Below are 19,199 nucleotides of genomic sequence, written 5' to 3'. Positions count from 1 at the left end.
GATGTGTTTCATATTCAGGCCACAAGATGGCGGTATAACGCCTTTTTTTCCTTTTTGTCTCGTCTCCTGTTTAGCAGTGTGTGTGTGTGTGTGTGTGTGTGTGTGTGTGTGTGTGTGTGTGTGTGTGTGTGTGTGTGTGTGTGTGTGTGTGTGTGTGTGTGTGTTCCTCATAATGGACCCATGGAGTAGACCACAGTTTAAAAAATATAAATCCCTGTGAAATCCTACACACAGACCACAAAGCATTGGCTTGCAAGATAACTTTACAGTTTATTATGATGAAAAATCATATATTATAATATTCATACATAAATGAAACTATATTGTTTTTTTGTAAACATTTTTAATCATTTAACATATATAAACACTGAATACACTGAAAATAGAATAAATTACAGGATGCATGTGAACATTCTTTATTCTCTCTCTCTCTCTCTCTCTCTCTCTCTCTCTCTCTCTCTCTCTCTCTCATTCTTTATATTCTCTCATCTTACTTTTATACACTCTCGGCTGGCAGAGAAGTGGGGCTACAATCACAGAACCAGGCAAACTGCACACTAAACCAGGCTTTTTGAGCTACACTCCTGTTGTAAACATAAGTCTTAATGCAGTTTTGTCCTATGAATATATGATCCAGGTGATTCATTGAGCATCATGATGAACAAACATTGCACCATTTGTGCTTGCTTTACTAACATCAATTTATTACAATAAATATGTCAGATTTATTCATTAGTCAGATTTATTAGTCATATGTCAGATTTATTCATTAGTATAGTTCTGAAAATGATACAGGAGCCACATATAACCCAAAACGTCCTACAACAAGTGGTTCTTATATGAGGTAAGACATACGTAAGTTATTCTTAAGCAGGATTCGATAGATTTAGTTTTCTTCTATTCATTTGCATAAATTACTAGGAATCCATAGAAAAATAAATCTTTATTTCATTATGAACTGTTGAATATACAAAATAAGCTGATAGTTCCTTATATACGTCATGATTTCCATGGTCTAACAACCCTTTTATATATTTCGTTGTTCTAAAATCCTTTATGGATTTTTTTCAAACCTTTCACCCATGTGGCTTTGGAAACTTAAACATTTAAACGATCTGATTGGGTGAAAATGAGGTGCTTAATAAAAAGAAATGAAATATATATATGTATATATATATATATATATATATATATATATATATATATATATATATATATATATATATATATATATATATATACGTGTATATATATACGTATATATACATATATATATGTTTTTTCCCTTAACCTTATTGAAATAAAACTGATTTTTAGTAACAGATGAATTAAAAGTTAAAAGAGACGGAATAGATGTACAACACAGCTTTATAATCACCTTTGCATATCAAATAGAAATACTATATCATTAGGATCTAAAGAAAATATTTCACTGAAGAAGCGCATGCGTGAAAAAGTGGTGGCAGTGAAAGCAGCATCATGTAAGAGAGGGCCGGGAAATGAGAAACGACATGGTCAAAGGTCACATGACAGGAAGCCAACAACGTGTTAAAGGAGCACCGTACGTCCAGCTGTAGATAATTACCACATTCATGTCATGCCTGAATTACTGTGGGTTGAAGTTTTCACTTCATGTCGAAAAATGAGAAATGTAAAAGGAATAATTGCATAAATATTCACCCCCGTTGTTTGTGAAAGGCTGAGATTAGTTCTCAAACAACCAGTTGCTCTCAGAGGCTCAGGGCATAAATGGTTTGTTGGTGGATCTTAAGTTTGATGCCACAGAGAAAAACATACTCTTAGTTTGAGAGGGTTGGCATTACTCGCTCTACACGCCCAATCACAATCGAAGGCATCTGCGTGCTCATGTTTTAAAAAGGAAAAGGAAGAGAAAAGGAAGTGTTAGCTGGTGTTTCGGAAACTGGGAAGACTGAATTGGTGATAAAACACCAACAGAAGTCCAAGGAACTATTAAAACAATTCTGGGTCAAAGTTCTGGTATCAACCATCAACCATCAATGACTATCTCGTCGAGGCGATCCACCAAATGTCGGCTGTTCATTTTGCAATGATGGTCATGAAAGCTTCCTTTATGGAAGATTGGCAGCTTATATGAACTTCTATTTGGAGTTTGCCAAAAGGCGTAATGGAGTCTCTGCAAATGTGAAAAAGGTTTGAACAAAATGAGAACAAAATGGAACTTTTTGGCCTTGGTACAAAAAAGTTCTACCTTGGCATAACATTGCTCATCACCCTAGAACGACGTTCCTATAGTGACACACGGTGGTGGCGGCGTCATAATGAGTTCCACTTTGTAACACTATGAGGGGGTTAAGGGGTGAATACGTATGCAAGGCACTGTCATAAAATATATTATAATTATAATATTTATATTTTTTTAAATTATTTTTTTATGTGAATGAAGCAATATATGGTGAAAAATGAGAACCGATGGGATAGAGATACTGACACGAAACACAAATAGGCCCCAGAGTGAATATAGATTAAAAAGAGTAGAGACAAAAACTACACACGTGTGTGAAGGAGTGATTCTCTCGTTCTACTCCTGGCTCTCATCTACATATCCGCATGCTTCTTCTCACTTTCTGCCATTACAAACTTTATATTACCTGTTTTTTTTTTTATTATTATTATTATTATTATTTTTTTTTTTACCCCTATACCCACTGCTCTGACCTTCCCCTAACCTTCCTTTCCCCTCTGCACCACTGCTCTCACTGCTGCTCTCCCTCAAGCATGTCAAACAGAGCCTGCATCAGCCGGTCGTCTCTGTGCCGATAAGCTTGTGCTCTGTAGAATTTGTCACTGTAATCGTCGTACAGGTTGCTCTCAGGAACTGTGTCCTGCATGAGCCAGTCCATGGCTTCAAACAGCTTCTGTTTCGAGATCCCGTCTCGGGATTGGACTTGGCTGAGGGAAGCCATGGAGTGAGGAGTGATAGCAGGGGTTTGCCTGTTAAAAGCTGACTGCAGGAGGCGGAGCAGCGCTAAATTAGGGGAGGACGAAGACTGTGACAAAGAAGGCTTTTCTTCTGGGTCAGATGCAGAGTCTGGAGTAGAGGAAGTGACTTTAGCTGGCGTCTGTGGTTTCTCAGGTTTGTTGGGAGAGATGGCAGACTCCTATATTGAATAAAGAATGTAATATTATATATAAAAGAGTAATGTTTACACATTGCAGGAATTTAAAGGAGCAGTTTGTAATTTTTCAGTTGCAATTGGTTTCTTTGTGCTTTGCCCACAAACTTTTACCCTCTCTATTAAAAATACAGTCTTCACCTTCTAGCAAGGTTAAGTAGCTGGAATGGAGCTTATTTCTGGGCCAGAAAAATATCAACAGAAGAAATAAAGTAGCTATAGACATTGAAATGAAGCCCAACCTATTTTTTTCAAAGGTATCTCTAAAATAATATAATTAGTTTAGGTTTAGAAACAACTACAAAATTACAAATGGACCCTTTAAACAATTAGTACATAAAACGAGTGCACTGTCGCATAGTTAGACAATGCGAACATTAAAGCAGAAAGTGTGTACTGTACATTACTCTTACCTCCATCATGTCCTCCATGTGTTCCACTCCCCTGCGGTCGTTCTGTACAGCGTTGTAGGAAGTGTACACTCTCGGCTTTTTCATGTTCTCCGGTTTCTCAGAGGTCCCGTGGAGAATCAGCTTCCAGCTTAGGATCTGCCCCTCGTTCTCCATCCGCCCTGACTGGAAAAAAAAACAGAATGAGTGTAAATGGAAAATACTAAAAAACGAAAAATATATATGATGCACTTGAGCAGCTGAGCATCATTTCTGGGCCAGAAAACAAGTAAAGAGAAACTTAAACTTAAGACACTAGCAAGATTAATTGAATGGCAATATTATGAATCACTACAAACATATTTTTAAAATTAAAATTTATTGTTATATATTTAGAAATGACTACATAAAAAAATACACACTGCACCTTTAAACATTTTGTATGATATGACATTTCATAATAATCATATTTCATATGATTATTGATGGTGTTCTACATATGTTTATGCCGTCTATCGAATCCTTCAATTTCTACTGTCATTATTTATCTATATCTATATATATTTATCTATTTATCTAAGTTAATATCAACTGGTTCATTCTGGTTGTTCAAGAAAATTCCCAATTCATATTTCCTACGTGGATGTAAACACCACTTGCTATATACCGTGTCAGTGATCTTCAGGGTCCAAGTGCCAGTAGGGTTCTCTCCCCAGGTGTGCACAGACATGAAGGCCCAGTTCCTGAAACCATTAGACGAAGTGTCCCTTTCCCTCTCAGCCAAGAGGACTGTAGTAGTACCTGAGTGGACATGCAGTAGTATGTCATAGATCTGGACTGGAGCCATGGACATGCAGGTGTGGGTTATATGTGTGAGAGTATAACTCACCTGATGGAGAGGTGAGCGTGATGTGGAGGTCTCCTCTCCGGGTGTACTCAATACTGGCCTCCACCTGCACATGCTCTAATGAGACTATAGCGTTTGTCTGGCCAGTGCATGCTTTAGTAGGGATCTCAATGCTGATCTCCCCGGCTGCCTTCAGAGGCCTGGAACAGAGCGGAAATCCAGGAAGTTATCAAATATGTGTGATATTATGGAGTAGGTATGGTAATAAATATTGCATCTTATATTTAAGAATGAAAGATTATGTTATCAAATTGCAACAGACCCTACAAATAATATTAATACTGTATATATTACTGTCACTCTCCGGATGATAAATTGTATGTGAATGGAAGTCCTGTACCTGGGCAGGAATGTGTCATCTCTCACAATGCATTGCTTCTTCTCAGGCACGTGCTTCCACACTTTGGGATCGGCGAGATCTACCAGAGCTTTAGCGTTGAGCAAGCCGAACCCAAAACGGCTGTTCACCATCAGACCAGCGCCGTTCCTCTTCCAACCAGGATTGTTTGCTAGAGGGTCAAACTCGGACGTCCATACCACCAAGTGTTGCAGGTCTCTCCATGTTAGATCAGGACTGGAGACATTCAGAAACATGCACTTCTGAGTTCTGAACATTCATACCATTCTTAAAACACAATTATCGTAATCAATGCAAACTCTGCAACTCTGCAATATTCAGTGCAGCTGCAGCTTGCAATTAAAGAAAAAAAATTCTCTGTAGATTTGGGTCAAGACGTGTCATGTGACATAAAAGAAGAATCATGTGCTTGCTGTTGCATTAAGTCAAGTTGTTTCCCATTAAAACAACACACACACACACACATACACAAAATAGCCAAATTTGGAAAACATAACTCAGCAAAATAATTTCTGGCTTTCAATTCAGTTTTAATGTAATAACGGCTCACGATATCATCACACCAACCGGTTGTTGATTATTTTCCTATCCCAGCATGTGAGTAACTTAGACATACTACTTTAAAATAATGCAATATATCAGTTCAAGTGTGTTTAGTAATATATCTTCTGTAAGCACTGTTATGATAACATCTGTACGTACTTCTGTTCTAAGGCCAGAGCGAATATCCCAGCTGCCAGTGGAGCAGAAGCAGATGTTCCAGTGTGTGTCTCTGTGCATTCATTATGAAGGTCGGCACTAGTCTGCAACAGAACGAATGAGACAATGGATATATTTATGCTCATTGTTCTGCACTGAATTTATTTGTCATGTCACACTCCACAGTAGAGGTTAATGGCTCATATGAAATTAGAAACCGTGGTCTTTAAGATCTGTTCACAGCACAAAGAAAGAACCAAACAGGGAGATATTGTGGATGTACAGTAAATGTAGTATTTCCAGCTATCACTCATTGGTTCGCTACATTTTGTAGGTCAGGATGTAATAAAAAAAACGAAAATGGGGCTGCTGGTGGTTTCTGAGGTTTAGATCAATAATCGAAGGAATCGTCTGTGGATTTTGTCTGACTGATACTATGATCTACTATGATACATACTATGATCCAGAGCGACTTAAATAAATCTCTATCGATAGAGACATCCAGATACTGGTTCACTAGGTCAAGGACTAAAAATACATTCAGTCTAATGTAACTACACTTCACTCTTTGGGCTCTCCAGAGATCAAGACCTGTTTTTTTGTGCCCACGTTTAGCACTGAATTTATTTGTCATGTCACACTCCTCAGTAGAGGTTAATGGATCATATGAAATTAGGAACCATGGCCTTTAAGAGTTTGTAGTTTGTCATACAGTAAGTAGTTCTGTTTTTGTCATTTTTTTCACACCAATGTTTTTATCTTCAAAGTAAATGGTGTTATTAAACCCATTTCTGCTCTCAGAGATTCCCCAAGTTGGTACTTGTTGATAAGCATCTAAAATTTAAGAAAAATCAGTAAACGGTAAAAACAAATGTGTCACTCGTTTTAGATCAGACATAAAATAATTCCTTTGTTTATACTGATTGTGAATGCCTGATAAGTTGATTTCTGTTCTGTTGGCAGACTGGAATTTTAATGGGTAAAAATAAATATTTTTATATCTGTAGTCCTTCTCATGAGTTTCTTGTTTGTGGAGGCCATACATGGACCCGAATTTCTGACATTAAATGCAAAATCTTTGTCTCTTCCAGGATCCTGATGGGTAAAAAAAGGTTAATCTGTGTCCAGTATTTATTTAAGTTTAAGTGACTCACAATCCTCTGGTCAGTGTAGTCTCCGCTGCTGTAGGCAGTAGCGAGGGTGGATGAACATTTCTCGGCGTACCAGGGTGAGAGGCCTTGCTGTGATGCACTGCTAATGGAGATGGTGAAGATGCTGTCCGTATATCCATCACAGTCACAGTTATCACCCTGACGCCCACCGTTCCCTGACGCCCAAACAAAGATGGAGCCCTTTCCACCACGTCCCTGAGGACACGCAGCCAATGAGTCAACAAAGTCTTTCTTAATCCTTAAATCTTATCCAGATCTCAATACGTTTTATATTAGACTTTTTATCTCAAGATGAAAATTAGGCTTCTGACCTTTTGGATGCCATACTCGAAGGCTTTCTGTGCCAGACGACCCGGTCCTTCTACTGTTTTTCCATCATCATTTGGCCCCCAGCTGGCACTGTAGATGTCAACATGGTCGGGGTTAAACCCTATAGAGCTCGCCTCAATGGCATCGGTCACAATTCCATCCAACATTCGGATTCCTGAGGATCAAAAAGAGAAATGGGAATGGGAACCATATTGTTTTTAAATTGTCTTCAGGAATTTTTTTATTTAGTCTTTATTAGCATACTTTTATATATATAATACATATATTAGTTTGGAGATCCAAATGGACCCATGAACTGGACCCTAATCTAAACGGACTATTTCAATTCATTGGACACTTATTTATACGTAAGTTATTTACTTATTTATTTAAGTAAGTATTATACACAAGTATTTTCTGTTTTTTTTTCAAAATAAATACCAAGTTCTCGCTCTCTCACCTCCGACCTTCGAGTTGTACGCCACTCCCACTCCACATTTGTTGTTGTCTGCTTGCATTGCTATCTCACCTGCACACCTAGTTCCATGTCTGAATAAAGAAATCAAGAGAAATATCTTAACATAACATGATAGAATAGCACATCTCCAATCTTGGACAAAATTGGTCAGAAGGTGTTGAATCATTTTCTATAACAGTGGCACTGACTGTATTTCTGACTAAAATGCAAATCGCAGGTTGTGTGATAAATTCTATATTTACAGCTCTTTCGCAGAAACAGATGTTCCACATTAATCAATGACTATTATTTACAGTCGTGTTTAAAAGAAACCGGAGTACCCGGAGGAAACAGGGGAGGACATGCAAACTCCACACACACAAGGCGGAGGAGGGAATCGAACCCCCAACCCTGGAGGTGCGAGGCGAACATGCTAACCACTAAGCCACCGTGCTCCCTTGCTTTGTATCAGTCAGTAAGTTTACCGCCACAGTAAAGTTTTCAGTATGTAGGATTTTTTTTTGTTTCCTATCATTCAACATAACTATAAACAATAGTGTAGCATTTTACAGTAACATCTATCAGATTATCTTCCGTCGTTTAAGTCTTAAACAGAGCAGGTTTGATTAATACCTTAACTAACAACTAACATGTACTTAAGAATTCATAAGTCTCATGTCGTCGTTAAGGTTAGCGCTTAGTTCGTAGTTAAGTAAGTATTAATTCAGCTTTTAGTGCAGGATTATTTGTGTACCCTTATTGTACAGTGTGACCAAAAAGTACAACAACGACATTCTGTAACAAAGAAACAATAAAATGCAGTTATAAAGTGCAATTAGTCAAATTCAAAGAACTGATGCAACACACCCGTTTTCTGAAATATTGTCTAAAACCCTGCTCCAAGCGTTTCTTTTTTCTTCTACTTTTCGTCTAATGCATGATAACATTAAGCTAGTCTCCTTTCGTGAATACAATTAGCGAAAACATGCTACAGTAAGTGAAGCTGGTTAATTATTAATGAGTGAAATCCTATTTTCAGATGAACTTGCTTTCAGGAATAATTGCTCTATTGACAAATGCTAGACAATGCAACCGATTATTTTGAAGTACTATTGGCAAACAGTGCTCTCTGTATTGTGTGTGTGTCTGTTCACACAACACCTCTACCTACCACAGTATGAGTCACTCAGATGCATTGTGTGGGAGCTGGATGCTTCTAAGTGTAATATTAATGATTGTTTTCCCCCTTTAAAAAAAAAATTTTTTCTAACACTTATGTCAGCCTCTAACTGCCAAACGCTCACCATTTTACACTTACAGAATGATTTTAGGGGCTTAAACACTTGCATCACAGAAGTACTCATTCTTTTCACAGGATCAAGCTTTCCAAACGATCACAGCAATTAAATCTACAATTCTCTATCTCCTGTGTCTCATTTTGAGGGTCTGTAATGAAACCCCAGCAGAAAATCTTTGTTTTAAATCCCATAATTCACAATGGTGGGATAAATAATGTACAAAGGATGCACCCTAACTATAATGCAAAAGTTTAATGTAATTCTATTACTTGCATCTGCTTCGTATTGTTCTCTATTCTGGTCAAGATGCCTCACCAATTCGTGTAGTTTTATGCAAAAAAAAAAAAGAACGAAAAACACAAGAAGTTGTATTTTTGTAAGCATTTTGGCCCTGAAGATTGTTGTATTGTTGTACTTTGACTGACTGCTATGACCAGGGACGGATTACTGACTTTTGGATCACACTACAGTATATTCATATCCCCAAATTCACATCATGAGTCACTGTATTTTTTTCGTATGCTGTATTTTTAAATATTTTCTCCATTCATTTTTCCTCTATTTTGTACAGCTAATTAAATTTTATTTTGAATACAATTTTAAAATATTCTTTATTTTGACTTTATTTTTATAACATGGATCGTTATCGTTATAACTTAATTTCACTGCATGTCCTACTGTGTATGATTGTATGTGTGACCAATAAAATGTGAATTTGAATTTCACTAGATCTACTGGGTCATGTGCCCCTAAGAGGCCCTGATTAGCACTTATTTGCCAAATGAATTAAGCCAATAAATGACGTTTCGATGATATGCTACCGTACCTCGCTTTTATAAAAGTGTCTGAAATAAATATGCAAATAAATGCCACCCTGTTACACAAAAGTCGATGAACAGTTTGACTTTAAAAACAGCTGTCATTTTCCCAGCCTTGATGATGCCAAATTGCGATCTTTGATTTGTTCTTGTTTCCTAATTCCTGAAGTGTTAATCCTACTCTGAGCAGAGAACGATGACAGTACAGGTACATCAATCTGGTAGCCTAGTGGGGATCTGGTAGCCTAGTGGGCATCTGGAAGCCTAGTGGGCATCTGGAAGCCTAGTGGGCATCTGGTAGCCTAGTGGACATCTGGTAGAATAATGGTTAAGGTGTTGGATTACCATTTGAAATCTTGTAAGCCTGAATCCTAGGTCCACCAAGCTGCTACTGCTGGGCCCATGAGTGAGGCCCTCAATTGCTTGGTTGTATAAAATAAGCTAAATGTAAGTCACTCTGGATAAAGTGGTCTGCTAAATGACATAAATGTAATACATCACTCACTTGTTCTCATTGGTGGAGTCATATCTGGGGAAAGGATCAGGATCGTTGTCATTGAAATCATAACTGGCATCAGGATCCTGGAAGAGACAAAAGTTTTGCATTTAATGTCAGAAATTCGGTTCCATGTATAGCATCCACAAACAGGAAACTCATGAGAAGGACTACAGGTATAAAAAATTTAATCTAAGCACAACTGAGCAGATGAGGTGTTTTTTTTTCAGTCTTTGGGATTTAAACTCAAATTTCTGCTTAAACTAAACCCTTGTCCCAAAAGCAGATTCTGTTCTTAAACCAGTTCTACACTGTACAGGTTACACAGTAACGTGTTCTCTGTCTCACATTATATGGTGTGTTTTCATGAGATGTGATTATAAGATTCTAAACTTACTACATTCTGCTAACACTGGGCGTGGATAAACTGGAACTGGAAAACTGGCATTTTACCCTTCGTTGTTTGTTACATTGTTGGTGCTAGCGTCTCTAATGGTTTGCGCAATCTTTGCATCTTCATTTCATTGTTTAGTATCTTTAAGTGTGATCACTCTGAGATTGTTGTTGCTGTAAGCTGTCTTTGGTTACAATGGCGCTAAACTTGTTTATTTGAACAGCAAAAGCAAGAACTCTCCCAGCATAAAGCCAGCTGTACTCAGGTTTTATGGATTCATTATTAGATTCAATTTACTCCAGGTCGATGCTCGATCTGTGACTGGGAAACCAGCCTGTATTGATTATAGAACAAAATGCTTGAGTACCGCTATCATTGTATAGCGGAGACACTAAAGGCCTTCTGATTGAGTGAAGATAATTACAGACACTATAGCTTCATCTGTGTGGAAACGCAGACTCACTCTCCCACTCTGCCTCCTTTAGTCTGTGTGATTCGCGCGTGTTTGTGTGTGTTTGTTTGTGCATGTGTAGGGTGGTGGCGGGGCCCTTTGATTGCAACACATCTATTCACTACCACACACAAAAGGTCTGCACTCGAATAAAAAGCGGCTCTCCTCCTGCCTCTACAGCTTGTAAACATTAGAGGGAATACTGTGCATCTGAACACAGCTCATACTAGATGATGACATATTTCCATATCTCTCGCTGAATAGAGGCTTTAAACTTCACAGCCGTGTGCAAGCATTGCTGTCTGCGCTGGCTAGACAGCTCTTGCACGCTCTGACGACGGTCGCTACAGATAATGGTTCACATGGCTGGGGGTTGTTGTCACTATGGCAACAGCCAAACGTTGTTGAGGCGTTGGAGCGACCTGTTGCCATGGAGATGCACTTACGTAATTGGGATAGATGTCGGTGTGGTTCCATTCCAGGCCATCATCCAGCACGGTGATGACAACGCCTTTACCCGTGATGCCTTTCTTCCACACTGGGATCACATGAAGGTCTAGTTTCGGCAACGACGACGATGTCCGCGTGTCTTGCTAGAAGACAGAAGGAGTGAAATGGTTAGAAAGGATATAAATATAGTCTTATTTGTGTGTGTGTGTGCATGTGTGTCTTTATGGCTGTAGTATTTGGCATAGAATTCCCTGATATCTAATACCCTGCGTAAACCAAACACTGGTATATAATATAATATTTATTTTGTCAGCCTGACATAAAAAAATCTATAAATCCATGTCACGTGCCAAAATCGGATCATGGTTATGTAACCACTGGAGTAAATAGAAAAAAGATAGCACAATAAAACAAAACTCTGTCACAATTTCAAAACCATGCTCTCTTTTACTTTGATGATTTGCTCTGGTCTAAAAAATGATCTCCATAACCTAAGAGTAAAAGCTGACAAATGGCTGATCTCAGTGGTTTATGGGGTTTTATACTAGATACAGTGATAAAAAGGCACAGGCTACTCTTATTAACTAAAGGTACTGTTTCATCTAAATACACAAATATTAACTAGTGTTTAAGAATTCATTTCAAGTTTGTTCATTTAATGCAGTGTGTAACATAAAGCAACAAGCGCAGACCTTCTATGAACTGTAGCTGTGTACATTTTACTGGCATTTGACAATCATCCTTATCCAAAGCAACTTACATTTATATTATTTTATACAACTGAGCAATTGTGGGCTAATTTGCGGCTTGTTGAATCTGAACTCACAACTTTCCAATTAGTAATTCAACACTTTAATACTTTCATTAGAGATTTTTACAAATTCCTCTCAGAAACATGAGTCGTGATTCAGGTGCTTTTGTTTATGTCTGGCCATGTTTATGTCTGGCCAGGACCATGTTTTGGTCCTGTCTCCACCACTGTTTACTTTATTGTGTTCACCTGCTCTATGTTGATTATTCAGGTCATTATTCTCAGTTGTTTGAAATTTTTATATTCCTTGCTATAGTATTATGCAATATTGAGAGTCATTGCCTTGCTTCAGTTGTTATTCCTGAATATGTTTTCCCTGATGTGTCCTGCATTTCTCTTCTCTATGGACTCTATGACCACATGTTACATGATAAACTTCTACCGGCAGTTCCCCGTTCCTCAAAAAAATCTAGGGGCGATAGAGCTTTCATGGTCATCGCCCCAAAACTGTGGAACAGCCTCCCTTTGCACATTCGGCAGGCCTCAACTTTAGACGATTTTAAGTCTCAGTTAAAAACTTACCTTTTTAATTTAGCATTCGTTGATAATAGACCTTGTTTAGAGATAGTTTCTTGATGCTTTTATATATTTTATTTCATTTTATCTTTTTCCCTTTTATGTATATTATTTTTCATCTGTTTTAATTTCTTTGTTATAATCGGTCTGATATATATTGCTTTATGCTTTTTGTAATATTGTGCAGCACTTTGGGCAATTGAAATTGCAGTAAAATATGCTATATAAATGAATAAAGTTGAAGTTGAAGTAAAGTTACAGTGATACAGTAATTTTAAAGCGTGAAAAAAAAACAAATGAAGTGTTTAAAAACTGCGTTGAAGTTGATATGACTTTATATAATGGTTGCATGTACAACCCTTCGGTTTGAATGTGATTTACAAATAAATAAAATAATGAAAAGTTGCTGCACTAATCCCATTGTTTAGCCACTCCAAAGCTGAACGGCTTGTTAAAACGAAAAGCGACGGATATAATCTTCCGTGCTGACCTTTCTGGTGACTATTCTCAGTTCTCGCTGCATCCGCTTTTGGCAGATTAATAACCGTTAGAATGAGAAAGCGCTAAAGTGCAGTCAAAGATACAATACAGGAAGAAGAGGATGTCATCAGGTTGATAAAGAACGCGTAATTCATGTAAAAAAGCTCAGCATGGAAAGTGGAATAGAGCTCATTAGTGTCAGCTAATGGTCAGCTCATTGGTTAATGGACAGAGAAGTGAGGTGAAGTGAAGCCCTGCCCAACGTTGCTGATGATTCAGAGCTAAGTCTAAAATAAAGAGCTTTGAGTTAGATGTAATGCATCGATGTTACACAAGCACGACCCTCAGGAATGACTCATAACTCAGATCACTAAGCTGCAGGAAGGGGGAAGGGGAGCAAATATCCTACGTATGGCCACATGTATCAGGATTTTCAGACCACCACAGCTCTTAGATTTTCACACACAAAACAACACAACAGCTTTTTACAGAAAAAACTGAAAAAAAAATAAAAAAAAAACCTGTCACAACACCAAACATCTCAGCTACCACCTGCTGTCTACCACACACCCAAACACTCGCTCAGACTGGCCACGCCCACTCAATTACAGCATGCAGCATTCTGTAGAAACGGAGAGAGAGGCGCCTTGTGAGTCATCTCTGTAGTTGTTGAATGATCAAGAACCGCAATGTAATGTATTCGCCACTCATGTATCTATTCTCTCTGCCCTCCTTCTCAGCACATCCTGTCTCCTCTCCAGACCTCGCACGTCATCCTCGCTCTCGCTCTCATCCCCCTCCCTCCCCCTCCCCCATTCTCTATGCACCACTGCGCTACGACGTCTCGAACCGCATGCAAGTCTAGTTCCACAAATTGGTTCTTTAAGGGCTTTTTTATTCCTTTATTCCTGCATAGAATGATGTTAGATTTATCATTCTGAAATGGCTAAAGGTGTATAATATACACAAGTAGTAAGGCAGTCAAACAGTTTGACTTATTTTTTTTTCACTGAAAACAAATATTATATTATCCCAACATCTGAACACGTGGTCTCATTTTCGGCAGTTAAATTTAACCAAAATTTTGAACAAGCAAAGCACAACGTTAATCAAACTTGAAAATCCAGAGCTAAATCCTCAAACATGGTGGAGGGGTGAATATAAAAAAACAAAAAAACAAAAAAAAAAGGTATTCCTAGTGCAAATCCTTTAAAATTGTCCAATATCTTAAAAGAAAAGGACGTCCAGGCCTCAATGTTAGCATTATCGATTCGTGCTGTAGTTTATTACAAATTTACAATTTACCAGATCTAAACCTAGAAAATAAATTTCTTTAAAATTAAACTGAAAAACTGAAATACAAACTGGAGAATTCGTTTAGAAGACAATCAACTGGATTGACTGAACTAGGTATGTAAAAAATAAAATCAAGCAGAAAGTCAGGAGGGAATTGACATAAACCGCAGTTACAGGTTTGATTATAGTACACATGGATAATCAGGTAGATAAACATGGATAAACAGTATTAGAGCAAATAGCTGATGATTATTTACTTTCCACTAAGGATTTCCCCAAAGAAAGCATAAAGAGTGCAATCACAATGGCAATCACAAGAAATATACAATGGTTGATTTGACTCAAGAGATGTAGAAATTCAGTATAAACAGATTTAAAAACATATGGCAAAATCAAGCAGGAGTTTATTTTATGAGGAATTCAATTAGGACTCCAGGAAGTGAGACTTTTATGTGCTTTTTATGGATGACTCAGATTTTCCAATATCCTGGTTTACAGCCATAAAAGAGAAATAAAGCAAGAGAAACCACAATAACAGAGATATCGCAAAAAGACACATACAGTACAACAATTACTACACTGAGGAGTGCAAAAGTGTAAAAGAGGACATCTCACAGATTATTGTTTATTTATTTATTATTCATTTTATGGTGGAATTATCATCCACCATACAGTATGAATCCTTATCAAATAGTTGTTACTATAGAAACGGGTATTACTTTGAGATGGAAACCACTCTAACATAAATAAATCGACACCTTCTGACCAACCAGATCTGAGAATTCAACAGCACTGACGTATAACTAAAAATTACACTGAAAGTATTCAATTTTGATGGAAAAGTGGGTCAAAGCTCAAGAAATTATTGGATGTAACTGTTTATCTGGTAGAAATGGGACAGCTTTGACCAAGTTACATGAACTGTGAAAAATAATGACATCAGTCCACAGTGTTAAAACAAATTTATTTTGTTTGGCGATCTTTTTCCTTCTGTATCTGTTTATCCCTTTTTGTTTTCTAAATCTTTCTATAATGTTCCTTATATTGTCCTATATTTTAATGAATAAAACATCAGCCTTCAGAGTCATAGCTTGTTGGGTTACTTTAATCCAACAAAGGCTCTTAACACAGTAAGCTATTTTGGATAAACGCATCCGCTAATTCGAGACAAATAAATATACAACAGATTATATGTTTGTGTGCTTGCTGAAAAAAATCAGCTCTCAGAGAAATAGTTTCTAAATGTCACTTCGGAAGCCGATCCAGAAGCCACAACTCCATATTGGATTCCAGTCCAGATGTTTTTCATTGTTTATTTATTGTCATTTATACCTGTTTGCTTTCTGAATATATCTGCTAACGTTCCTTTAATTTTTGCAAGGTTTATCTTTTTTTTTTATCTCTACCAGGTTTGGCTGCTACTCTACATTTGTCCTTCATTTGTGACTGTAATTGCCTCACTTTGTTTGGACTGACTGACTGACTGACTGATTGTTTCCTGTTCATTTTGTTTGCTGAATTGGATTTGAATAAGAGGCTCACGCTTACATCCTACCGCTTCTCCTTTATGACTAAAGCACTAGTGCTGCACTGCTTTAGCCAGGAGTCCCAGAGGAAACACAAGCCCAGTAATGAAGTGCTTGGGCCAAGATGAGTCCCCATAACTAGAGAGAAGAAGAAATTCACACTGTTGATCAACTCAGACTTACAGTCACAGTGATTCTGATTGTGATGGATGGACTTATTCGTTTTCTCACTGACCTCCTAATTCTGTCTCTCAGTTATCAGTGAGGTAAGGTGTTCCTTTACTGGTATGACCCTGACCTTTTTTTTTACCTCCAGCATTATCATTAAGCATGATATACTGTACACACCACATGGCTGATTTGCCCGCTGTAAAGTGCCCCTTGCCATATATAAATGGAGAACATAAATTATAAGGAAGTTGATTGAACTACATACAGTGATTAAGTCAAGCCAACCAAAGGACACTCACCAAGTACCACTGTTGGTTCCACATAGGGTCATCAAAGAGTTTGTCCACAGAGCAGTCTTTACATTCTCCACCCAGTGGAGCACGCCTACTCCTTTTTATTTCATACTGCTGCTCAGCCCAAGACACCTTCAGAGAAAAATATTGATTAAAACATTGATTTTATTCTCATCCATTTTATACATCCATTTGTGGATGGATGGATGGGTGGATAGATGGTTGGTTGGATGGATGGATGAATGGATGTGTGGGTGAATAGATGGTTGGATGGATGGATGGGTGGATAGATGGTTGGATGGATGGATGAATGGATGGATGGGTGGATAGATGGTTGGATGGATGGATGAATGGATGGATGGGTGGATAGATGGTTGGATGGATGGATGGGTGTGTGGATAGATGGTTGAATGGATGGATGGATGGTTGGATGGATGGATGAATGGATGGATGGATGTATGTATGGATGGATGGATGAATGGATAAATGGATGGATGAATGGATGGATGATTGGTTAGGGTGTTTGATGCTTGGTTTGGGTGTTGGATGGTTAGATGGATGGTTGGATGATTGGATGTATACCAATGATAAATGCCACTAACTACACTGAATACTGACAATTCAAAAGATACATTCTCAACAATGCACAGAATGATTGACTGATAGACAGTTCGTACCCTGTCATCTTCCGACAGCCTTTTGGTAATGTGATCTGCGCTTCTTTTGGTCCTGCTAGGATGATAGTAATGTTTGAATAAATAATGGTTCTCTAAGGCCCCAATCTGCAAAAACAAGAGAAGGATAGAGTGAGTGAGAGCCAGCGAAGTGCCCAGTGATGATTCATTCTTGCTCAGTAAGTTTCCTAGACTGTGGCTTCGGAACTTGTGTCAACCATTTTCAGTTATTCTTTTTTAGCAAGAGAAAATTAAATCTTTTAACTTATTTAACTCCTGAAATAAAAACTCTTTTAAGTACAATAACATTAATCCAACACTTAAATACAGGTTGTGTTTAAATGAGTGACTAAAGACAGAAACACAAACTGTATGTATTTCTGTTAGATTTTGATTTGCATACGCCGTATAAGACTTAGACTGAATATACTGTCTAGGATATACTATAATTTGGCATAATTAGAATGAAAATAAATCATAACATTAAATGGTAAGAAATGTCTTTATAGTCTGGTGACATGGGCATTTTTAATTATTCTCATCATTGGCAAAGTTCTAAAAATTGGTTAACAATTCTGATAATAAATATAATACATATTTTTTGACACAAGATTAATTAATTAATTCATTCATTCATTCATTCATTTCTTTTCATCTCCATATGTGCATTTTACTTACCACACTGCTGTATATATATTGATACTAATTGCTTTTTGCTATTTTTAATTCCTGTGATGAGACAGTAATCAAACCTTGCACAAAAGCATGCCAAAAAAAAAAAAAAACAACATAAAAAAACTATATCACTAGTCACACAAGCACAAGACAACCTATGGAATCTTTCAAACTTAAATCTTTCGAAGCCAGATATACACATAGTTCACAAGGAGATTAGGTTTAAACAGAAATACAATTAATTTCCACCTAGGAATAGTTGTAGTTTACCTACAGCATGAGTTCATGTAAACATAACTCATATATAGTCATTCGTAGAGATTCACTACTGTATTTATAGAAAATGCATTTTTTTGAATTTCAACAACAACAAATACAACAACAACAACAACCATCATGCCTCAACTAAGCAAAACCCCATGCATAAAGCAAGAAAAAGCCCACCCATAAACCAAATTAAAACCATGGATATACCAAATAAACCCCATGCATAAACCAAACAAAACCCCATGCATAAACCAAACAAAACCCCATGCATAAAACAAACAAAACCCCATGCATAAACCAAACAAAACCCCATGCATAAACCAAACAAAACCCATGCATAAACCAAACAAAACCCCATGCATAAACCAAACAAAACCCCTTGCATAAACCAAACTTGGATGAATATGCGACTGTAACGTGAGACATGCGTGGCTTCCTATCAACCTACCTGTCGCACTAAATCGTAACCGAGCTCGTTGGCGATTGTCTGGGCAGCGTAAAGACCCCCCGGTACCTCTACGGCCCACTCGTTCAGATATTGTCGCTGTGATCGCGCGCACGCAGCGCACAGCAGAAACGCGAGAGTCGCGCGCAGTATCATCATCAGCACCGGAGCCCGACATCTCACTTCCATCTCAGATGAAACACCAGGGATAAAAAAAAATAAATAACTAAGGCGTGCGTCGACTAGCTCACGACCGATTTAGGACTCAACCGAGGGAATAAATAAATACATAGACAAATAAATAAAAAAGCAAATAAATAAATGATCAATAAATAGCTTAGAATTTTAGTTGCCTTCTATTTTTTTTAAACCTATATTTCGTTTTATTCTAAGGGAGGATGGTGAAGCGGTGTAGAAGGAGTAAGTGAAAGCAGGCGTGGAAAAAAGCTACCAGTGAATGACTCGGGAAAGGGGAAGGGATGTTTACACGTCAATTTGCGAAAAGGCTCTGACGTCAATTTCTACCTGGGGTAGGATGCTCGAGTCCCAAGAGAGCAGGAGGAGGAGGAGGAGGAGGAGGAGGAGGAGGAGGCAAAGAGGAGGGGAAATTTTGTCTATAAATAACTACAAAATTAAAAAAAAAATCTAAGTGGAGATGGAGAGCCTCTGGAATCTCTGTTCATTTGTTTATA

At 37.7% G+C, this 19,199-nt stretch overlaps 1 protein-coding gene across 1 annotated transcript; it reads right to left on the bottom strand.

Annotated features, from left to right (window-relative positions):
• Positions 1–1,291: 1,291 nt before the first annotated feature.
• On the bottom strand, positions 1,292–18,937 carry pcsk1 (proprotein convertase subtilisin/kexin type 1). Its single transcript, XM_060891418.1, has 14 exons — positions 18,511–18,937; positions 17,124–17,228; positions 16,453–16,578; positions 11,350–11,496; positions 10,068–10,144; positions 7,450–7,538; positions 6,992–7,164; positions 6,663–6,875; positions 5,512–5,612; positions 4,792–5,025; positions 4,434–4,591; positions 4,212–4,345; positions 3,569–3,730; positions 1,292–3,140 (listed from the first exon to the last, which is right to left on the bottom strand). The coding sequence occupies exons 1-14, from the start codon at positions 18,694–18,696 to the stop codon at positions 2,736–2,738; spliced, it is 2,310 nt and encodes a 769-aa protein (XP_060747401.1). The 5' UTR covers positions 18,697–18,937; the 3' UTR covers positions 1,292–2,735.
• Between the last annotated feature and the right edge of the window lie 262 nt (positions 18,938–19,199).

Source organism: Tachysurus vachellii, chromosome 17 (assembly GCF_030014155.1).
Source record: "Tachysurus vachellii isolate PV-2020 chromosome 17, HZAU_Pvac_v1, whole genome shotgun sequence".
Classification (NCBI taxonomy): domain Eukaryota; kingdom Metazoa; phylum Chordata; class Actinopteri; order Siluriformes; family Bagridae; genus Tachysurus; species Tachysurus vachellii.
Note: the sequence above shows the minus strand (reverse complement) of the source record. Positions and strands in the feature narration are given on the sequence as shown.